General features: G+C 40.9%; 1 protein-coding gene across 1 annotated transcript; it reads left to right on the top strand.

Moving 5' to 3' along the window:
• Positions 1–428: 428 nt before the first annotated feature.
• Positions 429–21,429, top strand: si:dkey-283b1.7 (von Willebrand factor C domain-containing protein 2-like). Its single transcript, XM_034113746.1, has 3 exons — positions 429–809; positions 15,686–15,815; positions 20,579–21,429. The coding sequence occupies exons 1-3, from the start codon at positions 447–449 to the stop codon at positions 20,809–20,811; spliced, it is 726 nt and encodes a 241-aa protein (XP_033969637.1). The 5' UTR covers positions 429–446; the 3' UTR covers positions 20,812–21,429.
• The last annotated feature ends 720 nt before the right edge of the window (positions 21,430–22,149 follow it).

Genomic DNA, 22,149 nt, shown 5'->3' with positions numbered 1-22,149 from the left:
TTATCTGTTTTCCCGTTTTGGTTTAAAAACTGAATAACGTCGGTTTTTTGGATTTCCGTTTTTCTATTTTTCCAAAAAACACCGGTTCTTTTTTTTTTTTTTAAACGTTGTTAATATGTTTTGGATGCATATTGTACTAGTATTTGTTCAGGCTGTTACATACAATTAGTCTCTGTTGCTACTGCTGGTGAGTAAATATTAAAATCAGTTAAAATTGACAACCGGTCTGCGATTTTTTTTTAATGTATCTGCCGGTCCTTGGCACAATAAAGGTTGGGAACCCCTGAGCTAAACAACATGTCAATATAAAAACAATAACAAAGTATCCGAGTACTTTATGTGAGTACTCTCCGTACTGACGCGCATGTGTGGGCGTGATGTATGGGGGGGGGAGAGCTGACCGGACTCTTCTCTTACCGGGGCTCAGTGTCGGTAACCCGTTCACCATGAGCCCTCCGCTCCGCGCGCTCAGCTGCCTCTGTCTCGCGCTCGCCCTGCTGATGTTGCACGCGGCGGCGGAGTACTCCTCCAGAAGCGACCTGGACTACGAGTTCGGGGACTACCGGGGCCGGTGGTGCATCGACGACCACGGGTTTGTTTACGGGATCGGAGAGGTGTATTACCCGAGCTCCACGGCGTGTCCCTGCACGTGCACCGTGGACGGTCCCGTGTGCGTCCGACCCAAGTGTCCGCGCATCCACCCCCGGTGCACGCGGATGATTTATAGGGCGTGCTGTCCGGTGTGCGAGGCTATGGCCAGGGTCTGTGTCTACGGAGGCAAAACGTACCGGCTCCTAGAGGAGTTCAGGGTGAGAGAGATTCAAACTTTTGTTTTGAAGATATGGATTAATTATAAACAATACAATCAACTCTTTAATCAGACTTTAGTTACACCTGGAGTCCTACATTCACAAGCTACCCAGCAGTATACAAAGTCCTTAAAACTAGCTGCACCTTTACCAGCTTTGATAACACTTTAAAGGTGGGGTAGGTAAGTTTGAGAAACCGGCTCGAGATACACTTTTTGTTATATTCCATGGAATGCTCTTAACATCCCGATAGCAATGAATATCTTAAGTGCTTTGACAAAAAATCCATAACAAAATGTCATCTGTGGAAGCCGTAGTACTGTAAAAAGTACGACCAATCATTTTAGCCGGCCCAGCTAAAATAACTGGATGGCCTACCTGCCTGTCAGCCTTCCATCTGTGCACAAACTTATCTCGTGCCCTCATTGGTCATGTGCGCGTTCGTGTGTGTTGGAGGAGGGGCTCTATAAGGAAGTGGCAGATTTTCTCCGGTTGTGTATTTTCAAATTCTAGCGATCTCGAGCCGGTTTCTCAAACGTACCTACCCCACCTTTAATGATCAATAATTATAAAACATATCATAAATTATTCTGAAATGGACCAATCTGCATAATGACTACTTTACTTTTGGTACTTTAAAGGTCTCCTATCATGCAAAATGCACTTTTTGATGTCTTTTATACATAAAGATGTGTCCCCGGTGTGTCGGGGAACTCACGCAGCGTCAGAAAATAAAACCCTCTCTCTTTTCCTCCGTACCCAAATCTCTAAAAATGGGGCTACAACGGAGCTGATCCAGATTTGCGTCCGATATGACGTAATATCGGAAATGTAGGCTGGCTTTACACCCACGGCCCTATCAGAAACGTTGCTATCAGAAACAGTTTTGGACGTAATATGTGACCCGAGGCGAAGTCCCTCCCCTTCCGGTTGAGCTCCATGGGACCTTATTTCGGAAAAGTTATGCATTGAAGTCAATGGAGAGAGAAAGATTATCTTTCGATCCCGTTTGAATTGTGCCACGAATTACACATGATGTTTGACAATTTAAAAGATAATTTTGCAAGTCAAAAAAATAAAAATGTGTCGTAAAACTGTGAAGTAACACTTTTTTTGTGTGAAACCGCTCAATGAACTACATCTCCCGTCTCGCACCACACACCAAGACGGCCGTCACGTTGGCACATTTCACTTCTTTCTTTCAGAATGAGGTGAAAAGTATTAAAAGAGGTGAAAATCACTACAAGTCTGGGCATGTTGAGAGCTGTACATACACACAAGGGGAGTTAGTCGGTTCCGTAAGAGCCAGCATGCGGGACCGGGATTCTGGGATTTGTAGTCTTTCTAGTTGCGTATTTTTCATAGTCTTATATTTCAACCGTTTTACGACAAACTGACTTTTTTGACATGGAAATTATTATTTAAAGGGCCCATGTCAAGCTTTTCCGGTTATTACCCGTCCCCTTGTGTGTTATGAAGGTTTTTATGCATGTAAACGGTGTGCAGAGTCACAAACCCTCAAAGTACACCCTGTAGCGAGTAAAACTCTAACACAGAAAATACCTCCCCAAAACGCCTCGTTGGAGATACGTCATTGTCCATTTGATTCTTCCATTTCGTTCCGGGTACGGCATGATGTCAAGCCGTACCCGGAACGAAATGGACCAATCCGTGGAGCCGTTACGTTAAGCCCCCGCTGATTGGTCCAAATTGACCAATCCACGGACTTCCTCACACACACATCTGTGTGCAGGGAGCAGGCAGCTCAGCTGATTTCTCCTCCCTGGCTGCAGGCTGATAACAGACAGTTGGGATCGCGGCGAAATTCTCTCTGCAGACCCATTCTCACAGCGTTTATCAACCTTTTTCTTACTCAATATCAAGCCACACTTATTGTTTTTACTTCGGCTGTGACTTTGTGTGTGCTCAGGATGAGTTTGGCTGTGTTTCACTATGTATCCTAAACAAGGAAACAACACCTCCACGGAGCTCAGCGCGATTCACAACGTCCCGACCAATCAGAGCACACTGTGCTCACAGGGAGGGTGGGGGCTGGAGCTATTGGAGCTACAACGAGCCGTTAAAGGCAGAGAGTGAAATTCAGTGAATACACGTAGTTTACAGAGATGCTGTATGAGAAACCAATGTGAGTTTGGAAAAATGCACAATATAAATCTATTCTAGTAGACCTCAACAATGGAATTATGATCAGTGGAAATGGCCATGACATGGGCCCTTTAAGATTGACAAACATCATATGTGTAATTCGTGGCACAATTCAAATGGGATCGAAAGATAATCTTTCTCTCTCCATTGACTTCAATACAAACTTTTTCCGAAATAAGGTCCCATGAGTCCCAGTGGCGTTTTCTCCCGGAGGCCAAGGGAAGCCAGGCTTCCCCTGTTTTTTCGGATTGTAGTTATAATTTAAATAAATAAATAAAAACACTTTGTTTTGTTTCGATAATTCTCCTTTGCTGTGTGTTGCTGCCGGCCCGTCTCTCCCCCACTCTCATTGAGTATTTTACAAAGAGTGAAACAAACAGCGCCCCTCTAGATGTTATGGTGAAACAGTAGATTGCATTCACTGTTGCAAGAGGAGGCCAGCCGGATCGGGCTTCCCTTGGTGAAAAAAAATTGAGGGATTGACCAATCAGATGAGGCCCACGTGATGCCCCTGCCAACCTGTGATTGGTCAGGGCCATGCCAAGGGAAGCCAGCTGCCTCTAGCTTCCCTTCAGAGGCGGCTGGCGATTTGATTGGACACTGCCATCCAATCAAATCACATCAACATCAGTTTTACTACGTACTGTAGTAGCCTACTGTAACTGTCATCACCGCTGTTTGAAATTATCAAGCAAATGAAGCATTATTTATTCCATATAGGGCCCGATCACCTGAATAGATGAGATTGTTTATATTTTTTAGTTACTTTTGGACTACGGACTGAGCTAATTACAGAGACGAGGACTGTTGCTGCACTTGCCGTGTGTTAGAAAGGGAAGGGAAGAGAAGGTGGACTATCGCATGCAAATGTTTCTGAACATAATTGTTTTTGAATTCATGTGTTTCATACACGCCTACTGATACTTTGATGTGAACGTAAAACTTTAAAGGTCTCCTGATTTACTTTGTGAATGAATGCTTCTTTTTTATTCATTACCGAATCTGCACTGCGCATTGAGCGGCTGGTATTGCATTTGGGGGGGGTGTGTCTGCATAAATTAATAAGAAAATGCTTAAATGAATAAGACGAGAGAGTTTCGGCTGGAGAGTGCGTGCGGACCTGTCGGTTAGATAACAGGCGTGTGCAAGTCCTGCATCTGTGTGATACAAATGTGTGTAAAATGATACCGGGCGCTGTAATCACTCATCTGGTTACGATATTGACCACCCCCCCAACCCAAAAAAATGGGCTTCCCCTACATTTTTCCCCACGCCACGCTACTGATGAGTCCCACCGGAAGGGGAGGGACTTCGCCTCTCTATATCGAAATCAGTCGGAAGTCGTAACGGCTCATTTCAAAATAAACGTGGATTTGCGTAAAGAAATTCGGGTGTTTTGTTTGATTTTAAATAAACAAATTCTTGGCTTTCAGAATATGAAACTTTTATTGCCAAAATCACACGATAAATACATTTTTGAAGCTTGTAAAGGGAAGATGACAGCTCTCACTCGCCACTCTGCTCTTCCGTAGCGCCGCCCCCCCTCCCTCCGGCTGAAATTATTAATGTAAGGCGCATAGTAATCATAGATAACACGGCAGGGTCCGTTACAGTTTGTTTTCATCTGATTTCAAATAAACAAAGTCTTGGCTTTCAGAATATTAAACTTCTTTCGGCAAATTCAGCAGGCATAACAACAGCCGGTGTTTGTCGTGAGTGTTTTCCCCGGGAAACAAACACAATACACACAAACGCAAAAATACACCAACACACACACACATACATACACACACACATACTTGCGAGCTTCCCCCAGACCAGTAATCCAAACGAAAATATTTTCCCTCCGGACTATTTTGACCATTTGCTCCGCTGGTAATCAATCAGATAGATGGATTCCAGAGAGTAGGAAACTTTGAAGGCCTTTTTCTCAAAATGATGACTCGGTGATAGTCATTATATAATGTGACATATTTTGCTTAATATTTGGAGTACAACAACAACACCAGAGGCCTGTACTACGAAGCCGGATTTTCGCTTAGCCGGCTGACTTCAGGGAAAACTCGGGCTTTCCGGTCCTACGACGCTGGTTCTCTTTTTAGCGGGCTAGATCTCCATGGTAACTTATGCTGAGCGGCTAACCTCCTCGGGAGGAGGTTAGGTTGCAGGCTAAGAGATCAACTCAGTGAAAGCACCGCCTGCTGACCAATCAGAGCTCCGTGTGCGGAGTTTAAAGCTATCAAGTCATATTACAGGATAGAGGAAATACAGAAAAACTGCCGTTGCAGGAAAGACGGCCGGCAAAAATCAACTGACTGTGTGAACGTGAAAATTAATAGAATATCCCCTCCCATCTTCAGAGCAATCTGACTATTATAATATTAGCGTTAAGAAAGCTTACTTAAATATCTGCCACGACATAAGTAACCGGATCAGAGTAACATTAAGTACAGTCCGCGGCACTGTGAGTGCAGACGTCGATGTGTCCCATTATCATTCATATCATATCACATCATAATGTATCATATATTTCCTTATTTGAGTCAGCTTCTTGAGCCGTATCTGGCCGTGCAACACTCACAGTGTCACATACTGTATGCAGAAGTATTATTTTAAGCAACACATTAAGTTGACGAAACACTCGAGTCAAATTCTCCTAATTAAAGTCAGATCCACTCGTGTCTTAGACTGGGCAGTGATATCATAAACCTGTTAATGTACGCATTCAAACGCTTTTTCTTTTACCAGCTGTATTCACCTATGTGGCTTTTATCCTGGATAAACTGTTTAAGTCATGGATGTTTAAAGTTTAACTTCTTCATATTTGACTAATATTAAAGTTCACTTTTCATTCAGGAAGTATGACGCTGCGCTGTCAGTACGCTTGTCCATGTTTGTGATTGGTCGAATGCTCCAAATACCACCCCTTTCATGTGAACGCGCACCTAACTAGATAGGACACGGCTGGCTTGAGCGATCCACTTGATAACCAGGGTCGTAGTACAGCTTAGCCAGAGCGCGTATGTTTTGGATTGGGCCAACCGGCTAACTCAAACATATCCAGGTTAGGAAAATCCGGCTTCGTAGTACAGGCCTCAGAACTGTTGAAACAACATCCATAACATTCATCTGCTACTTAGTAATTATTTATCTCTTTATCTAACATATCATTCCAATAGCTTGCATATAGACTCTTATTTCACTATTTCACTTTTTTAAACTATTTTTCTTTTTGTATTTACTTTTTAATATTTACTTGCACTATATTTTTCTGTTTATCTGTGTTTTGTGTTGCACTGTTGGAGAAGCCTGTGACCTAAGATTTTCATCGACATAACTACTCTGTAGCTATGTTCGTATGACAAATAAAGAACCTTGAACCTTGATTAGAAGGCTAGGAATCTCCTCTTTCCAACAGTGTATACAACTCAAAATGTGTCTTCGGGTCAATGCGACTGATTTCGATAGAGCAGGTCACATATGGTCGGTGCATGTTTACATTAGCATCGCTAACACTCAGAGCTAACCTGTACTGGAGAGCATGTGTGTGAAGAAGCAGGAAATAAAAAGGAACTCACCTTGTGGTATAACCGGCAAGAGAGAAAGGCTTTGAGCTCCATACTGTTTCAGAAACAGGGGCGGATCTAGACAAATATTCATGGGGTGGCAAGAGGGTGGCAGGAGATTTTGAGGGGTAGCATCCCCTGGCAGAAGTATGCTGATTTAATCGCAGTCATATCAATCAATGTTAACTTGGAAAGCCACAATATTAATATTTTAACTCAATAACATAGGTGACATTATTGTGGCACATCAGTAAAGCCTTACATATATATATATATATATATATATATATATATATATATACATATATATATATATATACATATATATACATATATATACATATAAATATAAGGTGGCAGACATAATTTAATGAATTTTAACTGAACAATAACTGAATGAGTTTGTTTCACTCTTAGACCAGCAGGGGTACCAAATCTATGCAGACTGCTGCAATAAGTACATTAATTAACTGTCTCATCGATGTTTGTCTGAATGAATATGATACTATTAACAATCATATTATTCCTATCAGCTGTCAATCACTGTCATGATTCACATATTAATTTATTATTGAATAAACTATATTTTTTGGAGGAGTTAATGATGAATGTTCCTCAAGATGCTTGCTCACCCTCCTTCAAATTTGAAAGACAAGTAATTATATCATGTATCAAAAGATTCAAAGGAACAGTTCAGCGCCCCACGACTTTACTGCAAACAGTTACAACCTTGACTTTACATCAGAAAGAACAAACATTAAGGAAGTGACTAACTGCATCAGTTAGGGTTAAAAAACGTGTATTCAGCTAAAACATATACATCGCTGCAGTTATTATCCAGTGGAAAGTCCTTACCTACTGGCCTAGTTAAATCAAAGTGGTTACTTTTTTTTGGCTGGGCAGTGTAGTTTTACCAACCCGGTATCACGGCAAGACGTGAACATGTGACGATCTACCATGCTGGGAGACGTGAATATATCACGGTTTCGTCCCTTCAAACGTGACAGTTACACAGTATTGTTAACATGGCCCAACCAGTGGAGAAATACCCGGAAGTGCCAAGCAAATGGTCTACCGCGCCTATTGGTCGGTTTTTATTGTCAAAATTAGATGTTTTTAATTTATTTTTTAATCATCACACTTGATTTCGCCGATTTTCTTGTTGCCCTAGCTGGTCGACACCTCTTTTAGCAGAAACAAAGGCTACATTAATGTATTAAATCGATGTTAATCCATGTGTATGGAGGTGAGGATGTGGAATTAACGGACGTGACGTTGTGCGATTGCGTTGCCAGGCAACCCAATTTACAAACTCTTCAACTACAACCCTAATTATATTTTAAAACATTTTAGAAGGCCTCACGAAATACTTTAATGTAAATTAAAATGTAAATGTGAAGGGGTGTGTGTAATGTGGTGATTGACATTATTCACCCACGGATCTATGGGTTGGGGGTATTGTTCCGCACGGACATTTTAGTTAAACGGACTTACTGTTGATGTGAAATCCGAAAAAAAATACGTTATACACCATAACGGTGCACAGCTGATATAAAAGGACTTGTCGTTTTTAAAGATATTACTGATTTTCTTTGAATATAAGAATGTAAATACTGAGTTGAGAGAATAGTCAGGGGATTTGGGTGATGGGAGACACATCTATGGATTCAGAATTTCAATAGCTTACTGTTAAATGACAGATATACCTTTCTGTCTGTGATGTTTTACAAATCAGATATTATAAGTAAAACGTGAAATAATATAGCAATATCCTGTACAATTATGTGAAAACATGAATAAAACTACACATCTTCAGATATTATACATACACAAGTGTCCTACACTAATAATACAAGGTTATTATGGCTGTGTGCACCGCCTAGTGGTTAAAGCACGTTATTGAATTAGTTGTGTATATGATATGTCAATGAACCTTAGAAAATCTTGAAATCTTGAAAGGGATATGCAAAATAGCCATTATATACAGTCTTTAATGAACTATTAGTAGAGAATAACGAGTAATGAATATACTTTATAGGGATCTGCAGATAAATGTTTAGTCTTCTCAAGCAGCAACTATCAAATATCTCTCCTGATTGTTGGCACTTGACAATCACCTTTCCCTGAATTTTACTCAGGTGTAACTAAAGCCTGATTTAAGGGTTGTTTATATTTCACATCATTAATCAGAATCTGCAAAGTAACTAAAATAAATGTAGTGGAGTAAAAATACCAGGTTAACCTCTGAATTGTAGTGGAGTAGAATTGCTGTTTTGTTTAGTAATGGATATTGAATATGGAATAAAGGTTTTGACAAGACCTGGTGTAACAATAATCAAAAAGGACATTAAAAGAGCTCCAGATGTCAATGATCTAAACAAAACAGCACACCTGAAATGTATTAAATACTTTATTAAGGGCAGTGAATTCGTTTTTTCTGTATGTTTTTCAAATCAGTGTTATACAGTAAGTGTCATAGACAGTGTTACATTGCTATTATTATCCTTAAAATATATATTATAAAACAAAACCATTTATGATCTTTTTTTTTGGGTGGTTTACTAATGACAGTTAATTCTGTTTCTGCTATTGATGGTTTCATTTTTGTGAAAAATAATCAAATAATCAAATTCAATAACGTGCTTTAACCACTAGATGTGCCTTTCTATCAGCTGTGCACCGTTATGGTGTAAATACAGCCTATCTACCAATTGGATCAAATATAAAAGTCAGCCGAATTATTATTGATACTGCAAGGAGACGTATTGTGTGAAAATAAATGTAAGATGTTGTTTAATTGCGGATATATTTATGATCCACGTCACGTTTTCAGTTTTGGCGGCCGTGCTTCCTGTTTGTCCAGAAGTCTTCTCATCAGGGCTCTATAAATACAGAACTACGGCAGATGTGTCATATTTAATGCAGCCAAACCGTGTATTACAATGCCGTTATGTGATGACCTCCAAAGAGAAAAGCAAGCAAACTCGGAATAAAGTATTATTTTTTTTTTTTTAAATGTTTTCGGATTTCACATCAACAGGAGTCCGGTTAACTAAAATGTCCGTGCGGAACAATACCCCCAACCCATAGATCCGTGGGTGAATAATGTCAATCACCACATTACACACATTCCTTCACATTTACATTTTAATTTACATTAAAGTATTTCGTGAGGCTGTCTAAAATGTTTTAAAATATAATTAGGGTTGTAGTTGAAGAGTTTGTAAATTGCGTTGCCTGGCAACGCAATCGCACAACGTCACGTCCGTTAATTCCACATCCTCACCTCCACACACATGGATTAACATCGATTTAATACATTAATGTAGCCTTTGTTTCTGCTAAAAGAGGTGTCGACCAGCTAGGGCAACAAGAAAATCGGCAAAATCGAGTGTGACGATTAAAAAATAAATTAAAAACATCTAATTTTGACAATAAAAACCGACCAATAGGCGCGGTAGACCATTTGCTAGGCACTTCCGGGTATTTCTCCACTGGTTGGGCCATGATAACAATACCGTGTAACTGTCACGTTTGAAGGGACGAAACCGTGATATATTCACGTCTCCCAGCATGGTAGATCGTCACATGTTCACGTCTTGCCGTGATACCGGGTTGAGTTTTACACACCGTCTTATTTGACTTTCTCAGGACTTAAAACAGTTTTTTAGGGGCAGACCCCCACAAAGAAAAGAAATATATACACACATAAAAGGTCATCATCTTAACAGTTTGTTATGCTCATCGAGTCATCCGTGAGCAGAGCATCAAGTTGGCATGACTATTACGACCCGTCCACACGGCGGCGTGCGTTGAAGCTTCAACGCTTCTGCCCATTCACTTTGAATGGGGTGACGTCACACTTTGCCGAACTGCAATGTGGGAGCGTCGCTTCGCTTTGCTCGCGTTGCTCGCTTCAAAAGTTGAGCAATGTTCAACTTTTGAAGCTTCGACGGAAGTGCCAGCCAATCAAATCATATGCCAGTACAAGCTCTAGCCAATCAAACCGCGTGCTTGTGTGTCCGGGGCGGGAGATTCATGTCATTGGTTGTTGGTCGAGCTTCAGACGCGCCCGCCGGCGAGCTTCAACGCACGCCGCCGTGTGGACGCTGCGTTACAGCTGAATGCGGCTATTACCATTTTGTTCATCAAAACGCCTCACAAACTTATTAAGATCCAAAGCTTTAGTGCGTTTCGATTCAATGCTGAGTACAGCCAAACTTGACAGTCTCTTCTCTGTAATTGTAGACCGCACATTTTTTAGGGTGGCAGTTGCCACCCCATGCCACCCCGGTAGATCCACCCCTGTTCAGAAATAATCCTTGATAATCCATGATATGGCGTTTCATCACCGCAGTATCTGCCGGTAGCATCTCCCGCATGAGCTCAGCCCCCTCCTTTCTTTTTTATCAATTCTTTTTTTTTTTAAAGCTTTATACCCCAAATCAGCACTTTTGAAACAGGAAGTGAAATAGAGGGATATGAGGCATGGCTAGAATGGGTGATCCGTTTGGTATTTTGAGCAAAACACTTCATAGACATGTTTTTTATATATTTTTATATATCTGAGACCTATGCTATTGCCTAAAAATAGCATGATGGGTGCACTTTAAGTATATTTAGATGCCATTACTTGGTATTGTTTACTTGAGTAACATACAGGACCTTTGCTTGTAACAGAGTATTACCACACTTTGGTATTTCTACTTTTATTTAAGTACAAGATCTGAGTACTTCTTCCACCTGTGGTACTTACTATAAATATATATTTTTTAGCTTTTTGTTCCATAAAGATTGCATTACTCATATACCACAATGAACCATATGGGAAAATGGATCCATTGAAAGTGTTCATTTATTATCTATTTCCAATTTGTATTTCTGATTTATATCTGTCTTTATGGGGAGTTTCATAATATACAAAACGTTATAAATGTGTGCTTTTTTAATATTGATCTGAACACATTTCTGAGCTGTGAGATAAATGTAGTGGGATAGAAGTGTAAATAAGTACAACATGTACAGTAAATACTCAGGTAAATACCTCAAAGTTGTACTTAATTATACTTTTTGTGTCATTTAAACTTGTGTGTGGCTTCTGGGTATATTTTCAATTATTTTTGTCACATGCTATCTTACAAGAAATGATTTAAAGGAAGTTGTATAATGCATTTAAAAGAGAGTTTCAATAGAATAGGGCTCGGGGGACAGGTTTAGATCATTATCATAAGGTTTGCATAGACTTTGGGATATAGAATATTTGTAATATTATTATTATTGCTGGATTATCCCAATGGCTGCACACCCTACCATTCTGTGAAATGTGTTTGTTATGTTCATATCAAGTGTACATTTCATGACCAGTGGTGTCGCCTGGCGCCCCGAATGTTTTTTCTGTAGCCCCGGACAATTCTCCCTCAATAATGTAATACATTAACCGTGCTTTACCTGAACCTCATCATGACACTAGAGAGCACGGCAGGATTGTAATTTCCCATGTCCAGTGAATGCAACAGAGGCAAGACACCAGACCAATCAGAGAGTTGCATGGCAATACAAATACTTCTGGGACTCTGTTACCCATTACACACCAACGCGGTTCCAGGGCCGGTTCGGAGCTGGAGCTTGAAAAGCACAGTTTTTTCCTGTTCACACCGCAGCGGAGACGCCTCTAAGCTCCGGAATCCGGTTTGTTTCAAGCACCAACAAGTTGTCGGTCTAGAAAGCAAGCAGGGGCAGGGGCATCAGTTTTAATGTTATACCATAGTAATTAATGCTGCAAAGCTGGGTATTTTGAGCTTGGCGCATGCAGAGGCTAACAACAGCTAGCTCTAACGCCATCGAATAGGACGTATATTTACTTTCTTTCTCCTACCGAATCGTCGTTGAAGTTGATGATGATGATTGTAAAGAAGTCCTGAATGTAGCATTTAACGACTAAAGTTGGTAGTAAAGTCGTCCCATTTGTTCCATTTCGTTTCGACAGAGCAAAACCAAAACGAGTAGCGCTTCAATACAATCTGCCATTGTTGTTGTTTTCGATGTGAGGGGTTTCCGCGCGGTTTCACTTTATGAAGCAGTTACGCAAACGGTTACGTCATGACGCAAACGATGACGCAATGACGCAGCACCAGTCGGGCTCTGAGCGGTGTGAACAGAGCGGGAGCTGAACCGAAGAACCGGTTCTGAACCAGAAAAGCTCTAGCACGGAGCTAGAACAGGAAAAGCCTTGGTGTGAAAGGGGTATAAGTTTCATTCAAGCTCGGCTCTGTGTGTGTGTGGCAATAGCGCATTTAGTGTGATTGTGCGAGCGAGAGAGAGAAAGAGAGCGTGCACCGGTGCCAGCAGGGACCATGGGGCAGGGACCGTGTTGTTAGCATCTGGTTAGCTAGCTGCACTAATGGACATTAGGAGCTGTTTCCACAACAAGCTGGAGGAGAGTCCTCTCCTCTCAGACTGAGAGACTCAGGTGAGCTAAAGGACTCTCTGAGTGTTTAGATAGTTAACTTTAGTCTAAGTTATCTCAGTGGGTCTCAAACGGTTTGGTCATGAATTATGTAAAAGATTATTTCCGAGGCACACCTTTATACGATCATTATAGTTATAAAAAAAATAAGAGAATAAATGAAAAACAGTTATGAAATACTATATGACAGTAAAACAAGAATACAGTTTAAAAGGGGGGTGATTTGTAAAAGAAAAAGTAAATCTGTTTACAGTTCAGTTTCATATCGATGTTGAGAGAGGTATCCATAGATCTCTTCATTTTGCTCTCAAAGTGCACCAGATGAATGCTTTTAACTTCAATATTTAAAAAGAAATCTTCGTGTGGAGCATGCCCCCGGACCCCCCTAGAGGAGGTGAGGACCCCCCTAGAGGATGTTAGGTCCACCCACTTTACCCCTGCTTACACCTTATGCTGTGAGTTGATTATCGAGCCTTCATTGTAACAGTCGCGGGTGTACTGTGTATGTGCGTGTGGGGAGTGTTGCAGTAGAACATTCAACTGTAGCACCCGTATGGGAAGCCCTACATGTTTGAGCACCCTCTATGAAACGTCAAGCTACCCCACAGCACCCCCAAAAGAAAATCTCTGGCGCCGCCACTGTGGGCTAAGCCCCGAATGTTTCCAGGTCCAGGAAACGCCCCTGGTGGAGACCAAAATGGAGCTAAAAACAGAGTTAATATTGGACTTGTTTGCCAGGTCTGATAACATATGAGTACAGGTTATTACTGGATGTGTAAATAAGAAACAGGCCCAATTCCAAACCACACCCTACCCACTCCCACAACGTGACAGAGTGAACTCCGTCTGTAGTGACACTCGCAGCTGAATGAGGCTCCCTCCTTTCAGATGGAGGATGTAAATACAGCAGGAGGCTTTGGGAGGAACTCCCCTCTCTCTGGCAGAAACAGGAAATGCCGTAACTTTAGGTAACAACAGTTTCAAATCAGCATCTCTTAAATAAAATAAAACTAAAAAAATCTTTAATTGTGTTTAAAGAAACCTCTTTTAGTTTTAAAACCTGATGTTTATAAGCTTCTTAGTTTTTGCAACAGTCCCTGTAAATATACACAACTTTATAATAAAATGAAAACATTTACCGTTTTCTAGACTAAACAGAGGTATGATCCTAAGTAAAACAAATATGAGGTTACAATGGAGTTGTTAACATCTGTATGACGATATTAAATGTCTGTCTTGTTTGGCGCAGTTTATCAGTAAATGTTTCTACGGAACTATTAGTAAACAGCTTGTTTCATGACGGACACACACAGCGTTGGTCGGTCAGGTATGGCAGCAGGTGAAGTCAGCACCGATGCAGACTCTCTGTTGGAGGGCTTGATAACCCACTCCCCCTCCACACTCGTTGGTTTGGAACAGCACTTAATGTGGCGGACCCTCCGCGCGAATGCGCAAACGGAAGGGTAGTATGTAGGAGTAGTATGTAGGGGTAGGGTGTAGGGGGTGGTTTGGAATTGGGCCATCGTTTGCTTACATTTCTGCAACTTCTAAAGCCCTGGCCACGCGAGGACGATAACGCAAACGGACCGCAATCGTTATCAAAAAAGTCTTCCGTCCACACGCAACAGGCACCAGAAACGTGTCCGTTCACACGAGACCGCTCGAAAGCGCTGGAGACGCTGTAGTACATATGCCAGGCCTGTAAGTGGCGCTGTAGTCCTGCCACAAAAGCAGCGAAGAAGACATGCCCATGGTTGCCCTTCTGTTTATTCTCCGCTGTTGACGCTCTGGCTCTTTTTCTCCCTCCCCGAGGCAAGCGTGTGCTCCTGCTGTATATCTCTCCGGTTTGCCACCAGCAGATGAAAAACACCCACCTCTCCGCCTCTTCCAAGGGACGAGGGGACCGTGCGGCAGAGTTTCAGTTCGATTTTTTTCCGCCGGTCAACATGTCCGTTAAAATTTAAATCTTCTGGACAAAATTATAAAAGTGCCGGTCAAAGGTCTTCTTTGTTATTTATTGAGCTTTAAAACAAATGAATAACGACTCTATATAATAATATAACAATAAAAAACGGAGCCTCTCTTTTCCTCCCCCTCTTCTGACAGCCCAGCAGCTGATCTCTGAGCAGGAGAGGTGGGGAGAGGCGGGGCGAGGCGGGGCTATTGCTTCAACGTTATCAGGAAATGATCGTATAGGCGTAAACACAGAGCCGTTTGCCCCCCCAGAGCGTTTCGTTTGCAGATCTACCCACCTTGGGACCCGTTATCGTTATCGTTTTCTGCGTTTCCATGTCGGCCTCGTGTGGTCAGTCTATCTGATAGTGAACTGTAGCAGATACGACCGTTATCGTCCTCGTGTGGCCGGGGCTTTAGCTTGTTGTGCTGCCCCCAAGTGGCGGAAACCGTTACCAGCAGCATTTTTCCCTGTTGAGGGAATGCATTTTTAACATTTAGACATTTACCGTAACAGTATGTTTGACACAAATTCCTTTTTTCTCCGTACAGAAAGCAACTTAAAATGTGCAACATTTAATAATAAAAAGAGGGGCTGTCTTGTGTGTGCTGTTAACCAAAATGTACATGTGTGGGGATTGAGTAGTGGGATTACAGGTACGTACACAATTACTTATTCGAAATGTTTAGAACTTGAAGTCAATGACATTCAAATTGTGTTCCAGTTGTCGAGGTGTGAGCGATGTCGTTGCCAGGCCAACAGAGAGGTGTACTGCAGCATTTCGGAATGCCCCGCCCCTCACTGCGTCAACCCCACCTACGAACCCAACCACTGCTGCCCCATCTGTAAGACTGGTAAGACTCAGTCAGTGCCCGGACATCTTTTTAACCCATTAAACCAATTCCCTTCTCATCATCCCAGAAAATACTCAGCTGTGGTTTTGTAACTAATAAAGAAGAAACAAAGAAGTACATGCCAGCGAAATTAATTTAGTGTGATTTTATTCATGCCATTTTAAAAGTATACTTATGGTAGCCGACAGGTGCAAACGCGCGACAATGGCCCAAAACACTTCAATTAGGAGAAACACGCTGCCACTTTAGAAACAATGTAAATATAGAATCACAAATGTGCCAAATGAGGAAAACATCTATACCAACTTGACAACACATGCACAGCATTTAGAAAAAAATCACCAACTTGAAGAAACATGTGCAGCATTTAAGTGTTTTGTCAGTATATTTGAAATGACTAGGTTAGCTACGTGAGCTAGCTTCCAGCAGATCTGAAATAATATCCGAAGGAATCATGAGATCACTTTTTATAAGCCAATAAAACTTAGTTTTTAGTGACAGAGGCAGTTAGCTAACTTCATAATCCCCGAACGTCAACAAGTGTCCCAGCTGTGTGCGTCACTTTTGAGTGTCCCCAGTTTCTGTTGTGTTTTGAGCTTCTTGCAGCGTTTTTTATATGTATTGTTTTGATTGAGTGCCCCCTAGTGGCACAAAATACATAGTGCACGTTTACGTTTCTTTAAATTACATTCAAGTTCGTAAATATATGTATAATAAAGAATGGTGCCGGATTGAGTGTTAAACCCAAAAATGAGTTAGCATTTTTGTACTTCACAGATTTTCCAAATATTTTTCCAAAGCCAATCGAAAAAGTCCCATTGCTTTCAGTCGAAGCGAGGAAGCCCTTGCGATGCTAACTTTTGGGTTGGCCTACACAAAAACGTCATCACTGCACTACTCTATTGAGTTAAATCCAAAGATTAATAGTAATAAGATCATCTGACACAAGCTTTAAACAAACCTTTAAACGGTCAGAAACAAACAAACCTTAGAACACTTTTAGTTTTTTTTCAGTGAAGAATAACGTGATTGTTTTCAGTATCTGTAAAAAGTATTATACGACTTTATACTTCTTCATAATCCTTTTTCTTAAGCAAATAATCAACTTTAAATTACATAAATTAAAGCATTACAACATGTTGGCCATGTTACTGGATTGAAATCTAAGTATCCACTCAAAGCCTCTCAACTGGAAACAGTGTCATCAATGTGCACCAGCCAGCCACTAAAGGATTGTAGGATCAGTCATTGTCCTTTTGCAACACAGGGTTACACAACCAAATGCAGTTGTAGTTTAGTCCATTATGCAACACAGGAAACACAAGACAGAACAGAACAAAAACAGTATCTGGATCTGGCTGAATACTAAGCAAACCCCAGAGGTATCATGCTCCGTGGGGGATGGATAATCCACACTAAATGTCTCTTAATGTTTACCGGAAGCAGTCCACGGACTCTGTTAACAGCTTTTAATGGCAGCAGGTTCCACTCTGGAAAGAATGAGTGTTAGTAAATGTTCTGGGTTGCCCTTCTGACAGCCTCTAGGTGCAACGAGGCAACAACAGCTGAGATGTTTTGAACAATCTTGAAGAAGAGGACTAACCAAGACGATAATTTCCTTTCCGTCAATTCCACCAAATTCAACACTGCTACCCCCCCCTGTAATCCACATATATCGACCTCTTCCTTATATTGTTCAAGAGCATCATTGTCATTATCAATGTAGGGGTCCCAGGCATACTCTAGTTTAAAGCGTGCTACGTCCACAAAAGCTGTCTCCTTCAGATTCTGGGGATCAGCAGCTTAAATTCAGGTGTAAGAAGTTGAGCAAACTATTTTCCTGTGTTACAATTTGGTCAACTTGTTAGCCGAACTGTTGTGAATTTCAACCCCAGAGGTGGAAGAAGTACTCAAATCAAAAGTAAAGTAGAACTATGAAAGAGCAGGAATACTCTGCAACAAGTAACATTTCAAAATGTTACTTAAAGGTGGGGTAGGTAATTTCGGAGAAACCAGCTCGAGTGCGTAGAATTTGAAAATACACAACCGGAGAAAATCTGCCACTTCCTTACAGAGCCCCTCCTCCAACACACACGAACGCGCACATGACCAATGAGGGCACGAGATAAGTTTGTGCACAGATGGAAGGCTGACAGGCAGGTAGGCCATCCAGTCATTTTAGCCGGGCCGGCTAAAATGACTGGATTTTTTGTCAAAGCACTTAAGATATTCATTGCTATCGGGATGTTAAGAGCATTCCATGGAATATAACAAAAAGTGTATCTCGAGCCGGTTTCTCAAACTTACCTACCCCACCTTTAAGTAAAAGTAAAAAAGTATTGGCTACAAAATATACTTAAAGTACCAAAAGTAGTCATTATGCAGATTGCTCCATTTCATTATATATATATATATATATATATATATTGTGTTTTGATTATAATTATTGATGCATTAAAGTGTTATCAAAGCTGGTAAAGGTGGAACTAATTTCAACTGATTGTGAATTTAATCCTGGTGTATCTTAAAGTGTTGATCCTATTGTTTATGATTAATCTGCAAAGTAACTACAGGTACTACATAATTGTAGTGGAGTATCAGTACAAAGTAGCATAACATTGAAATACCCAAGCACAAGTACCTCAAAATTGTACTTGAGTACATTACTTGAGTAAATGTACTTAGTTACTTAACAGCAATGTTCAACCCCAAGGTAAGCCTGACATCTTTTAACGCCTCGCCACATACAGTATAGTTTTTGGGTTTCTTGATCTGCTAGTAAGTAGTTTGTAGTGCTTACTAGCATTGAAGCACATCTCCCAAGAGTCAACCCATTCCTAGAGTATGGTCAGGTCACCTTGTATAGGAAGAGCATTCCTTTTATGAATTGAGGCAGGAGAAAGGTAAACAAACATAAATATAGCCATTGTTGGCAGTAAAATAAAAAAGCCACAAGGGACTAAACATGGGAAGAAACACTTTGAAATACGCTAATTGGTAATCAAAAAATGTTCACTCCCTGCTCACCCCTTTGCCTGTCCACCCAAACCCAAGTGATCAGGTGAAAGCATGTAAATTACGCGAGCATGGCCGACATCTTTCGCATCAAATAAAATCGATATCAGTCCCTTCTACGGGAAGTTGCTGGAGCATAAACACATGCTGTCATATCCCATCCCACTCACACACACAAGCAGGCACACACACACACACACACACACACACACACACACACACACACACACATACACACTTAATCTCAGGTCCATTAGAAGGCTGTCATTGTAAGTGTTCACCCAGCAGCTTATAAAGTCAGCCCTGTTATGTCAGACATGCTTTTTACTGCCATCGGCGGTAAAGTCCCTCTCTAACATTGCTGGGATGTGTGCAGCGGGGTTATTAATAACTTGTATTGTGTGTTGCTTTTTAAAGGATAAATGGGAAAACCATAGCAGCTACATAATCAAAAGGCTATTTCATTGATTCTTCATGAAAATAATAACCACATGAACGTGCTTCCTTGCTGCTTTATTGTTAAGCTGTAGTGTCTATTTTTACTGCTCCTCTGATGGACAGATGGTGAGGTTGGTTGCGTCATTGTTTTTTTATTTTTATTTTTTTCTGCTGCCAAATTGCCTCATGTCAGCTGTGCTTTATGGAACGCAGTTGGGTCTGGCATCAGATTAACTGTACTTCCTCTCCTCCCGCTGACTGCCTTTGGTAATTGTTTCACAGGTAGCTGCCAATAAAGGAACCCCCATCTGTGATTGAGCGATCCAAATGATATCAAGGGCTGGGTGTTCTGCATATAATGAATTTACTAAAATATCATATCGTACATAGTGTATATATACAGTATATATACATATATATTATATGCACCGAGTAAAGAAATAGCACCTGTAGGAAGGATTTTTTGGGGATTATTAGTATAGTATTATTTAGTTCATTTTGAATTTGCATAAAAGTCAGTATCTGTTGCTTTTCCTGTGTTGCTTGTAGCATATTAGCTAGATATTTGATAACGAATTTGAACTAACTTTAAAGAATTAGGTTTAGTCAAGAATGCAGTTGACTTACTTGAAACTGAAGGAACCATCCAAAAACCCACTGCTTCATTATTCTACATGATCTATTTTAGCTGTTTTTGGCCACAACCATCTTTGTAGAGCTACTTAATGTTTTGTGGCTAAGTAGCATACAGTCTGCTGTGGTGAATGACACAGATGAGAGTGATGAGACTTTTGTTTCAACTACGGTTTCGTACAACTTAAATTACCTTTATAGAACATGTTAGCTAGCTGTTACTCCATGTTTCCTGTCTTTGTGTCTTTAGCTGACTGTATCCAACTATAATATCTTCCTTTATTTAAAAAAAAATGGTTAGACACTGCAAGACGTTTAGTATCACATTCACTACAATCAGAGTAAAATGTATTACAATATATTAATCCCGGGGGGAAATTGGGTTGATAAAACGGTTGCTCCATTGCAAAAAACAAGTCAAATAGAATGAAAATGTTTATATAAACAAGGAAAGTTAAAGTAAGAATGTGCAATAAAAAGATAGACTAAAGGGAAGTTAAAATAAAATAAGAATACAAAAATAAGCAGAAATATCTAATAAACATATGAGAAAATATGTATGTGCAAATTGCACTACAATAAACAACATGTTAAATAGCTGTGTTGGGCAAACGAGACACAAAGGGACTGCTTTTACTATGCTGAGGAACAAAACAAAATGTCTCCTGTTTGTTTAGGTCCTAACTGCTTCGCAGGGGACAGGGTGGTCCCAGCGGGGGAGCGCGTGAACATCGACCAGCGGACGGTGTGTTACTGCACCTACCGGGACGGGATATGGCACACACACCCCCAGGCCACCTGTGAGCAGCGCCCCCAGCCCAGCCCAACACCCAGCGCCCCAACTGAGCCCCCCAGAGACGAGGAGCCCGGGGGGAGGAGGTTTATTCCCAGACTAGGTCTGATTCCATGAAGTGGAGTGTTAACATTATTATCTATTACTTACATCAGGACATACATCCTCACTCAATCTGTACATTAATACTACCAACACAATTATTTAAGAACTGGAAGAACTGTGGGATAACTGCAGGGAGGTTGGTGTTAAGGATGAAGAAGGAACTTATGAAAGGGGGGTGAAAAGTGGCAAGAAAAAATATGGTTGAAAAAATGTTGCATGCATTTTCAAATGGACCATTAGACATTGTTTGCTAAGCCCAAACCCCCTTAGTAACTGTAGCTATATCTGAGTACATTTAGATAAAAAGAACCTCTGATTTTAGACAGACTTAAACAAAAGAAAGCCTCTCATTTCCAGCCGATGAGAAAATCAATTTAGCCAGCAGTGAATGAAAAACTGTCCTGGCCGATTTGAGCAGCTTTAGCTAGCTAGCTAACCATATTATTAACTTTAACAACTCTTTAATGTTTCCAGCTGTCCAGCATTTTTTTTACTGAGAACCAGGGTCCTGAAAATGTAATGGATAGATCATATTGTGCTAAAATACTAGAGGTAACAAGACTGTCAAATCTGACCAAATATAATAAAGATCAGGAAAGCTGTTGAGCAGCTGTTAGCCTACACTTTGATATAGCATCTAGCTACAAGGTGGGGGGGGGAAACAATGTTAGAAATGACCTGGCTTTGGAGCAGTGGCGGCTCCAGAGTATTTTTGTTGGGTAATCTATGGTAGGGCTAACCCATACAGTGGTGGGGCTCAAGTCAGTATTTGCAATGTAATTACATCATAGACTATATAGAATTACAACACGCTATATCGCCCCCCTTGACAGTGAAATGCCACGCGTGAGGTTTAGATTATTTCCCTGTCTCAATCCAAATTGAACTGTATGAAATAAAAAGGCACATTTGTCTTGTAGTAAATAAAAAGGGTGACCTGGAGCCAATCCTGCAATTTCCACACAGGTGAAAGAGTTGACATGCTGAAAACCCAACCCCTGCAGGGGGGTCTGGGGGGTTCTCCCCCAGGAGATTTTTTGAAATACTAACATAAAATACACATTCTGGTACTCTCTTGAGAAGAAAAATAAATAAATCTATTACTACACATTTAAAAAAAATGAATGCCATTTTTGTTTTTTGTGACTTTGTTCTGAAAGCTGAACCTGCTGCTCCTCTCAGAGAAGAGGGAAGAGGCTGTGTGAATTACTTTACATTGTGGATAAGGGTGGATAGCCCCCATTGTTCTGTGTGTCAAAATGAAAGACAGCCCACACACCTATCAATCATCAAACCGTGGGGTCTTATTTCATTACGTGTTGATTTCTATCAACACGTTATGTTGTATCG

Source organism: Trematomus bernacchii, unplaced genomic scaffold (genome assembly GCF_902827165.1).
Source record: "Trematomus bernacchii unplaced genomic scaffold, fTreBer1.1, whole genome shotgun sequence".
In the NCBI taxonomy this organism is placed as follows: Eukaryota; Metazoa; Chordata; class Actinopteri; order Perciformes; family Nototheniidae; genus Trematomus; species Trematomus bernacchii.
Note: the sequence above shows the minus strand (reverse complement) of the source record. Positions and strands in the feature narration are given on the sequence as shown.

What these genes read in the sequence shown, in the direction of transcription:
- si:dkey-283b1.7 (XM_034113746.1), top strand. Translation starts at nt 447, where the DNA reads ATGAGCCCTCCGCTCCGCGCGCTCAGCTGCCTCTGTCTCGCGCTCGCC. An exon ending in GGCTCCTAGAGGAGTTCAGG is followed by an intron (nt 810 to 15,685) that starts GTGAGAGAGATT and finishes ATTGTGTTCCAG; the next exon opens with TTGTCGAGGTGTGAGCGATG. An exon ending in CTGCCCCATCTGTAAGACTG is followed by an intron (nt 15,816 to 20,578) that starts GTAAGACTCAGT and finishes CTGTTTGTTTAG; the next exon opens with GTCCTAACTGCTTCGCAGGG.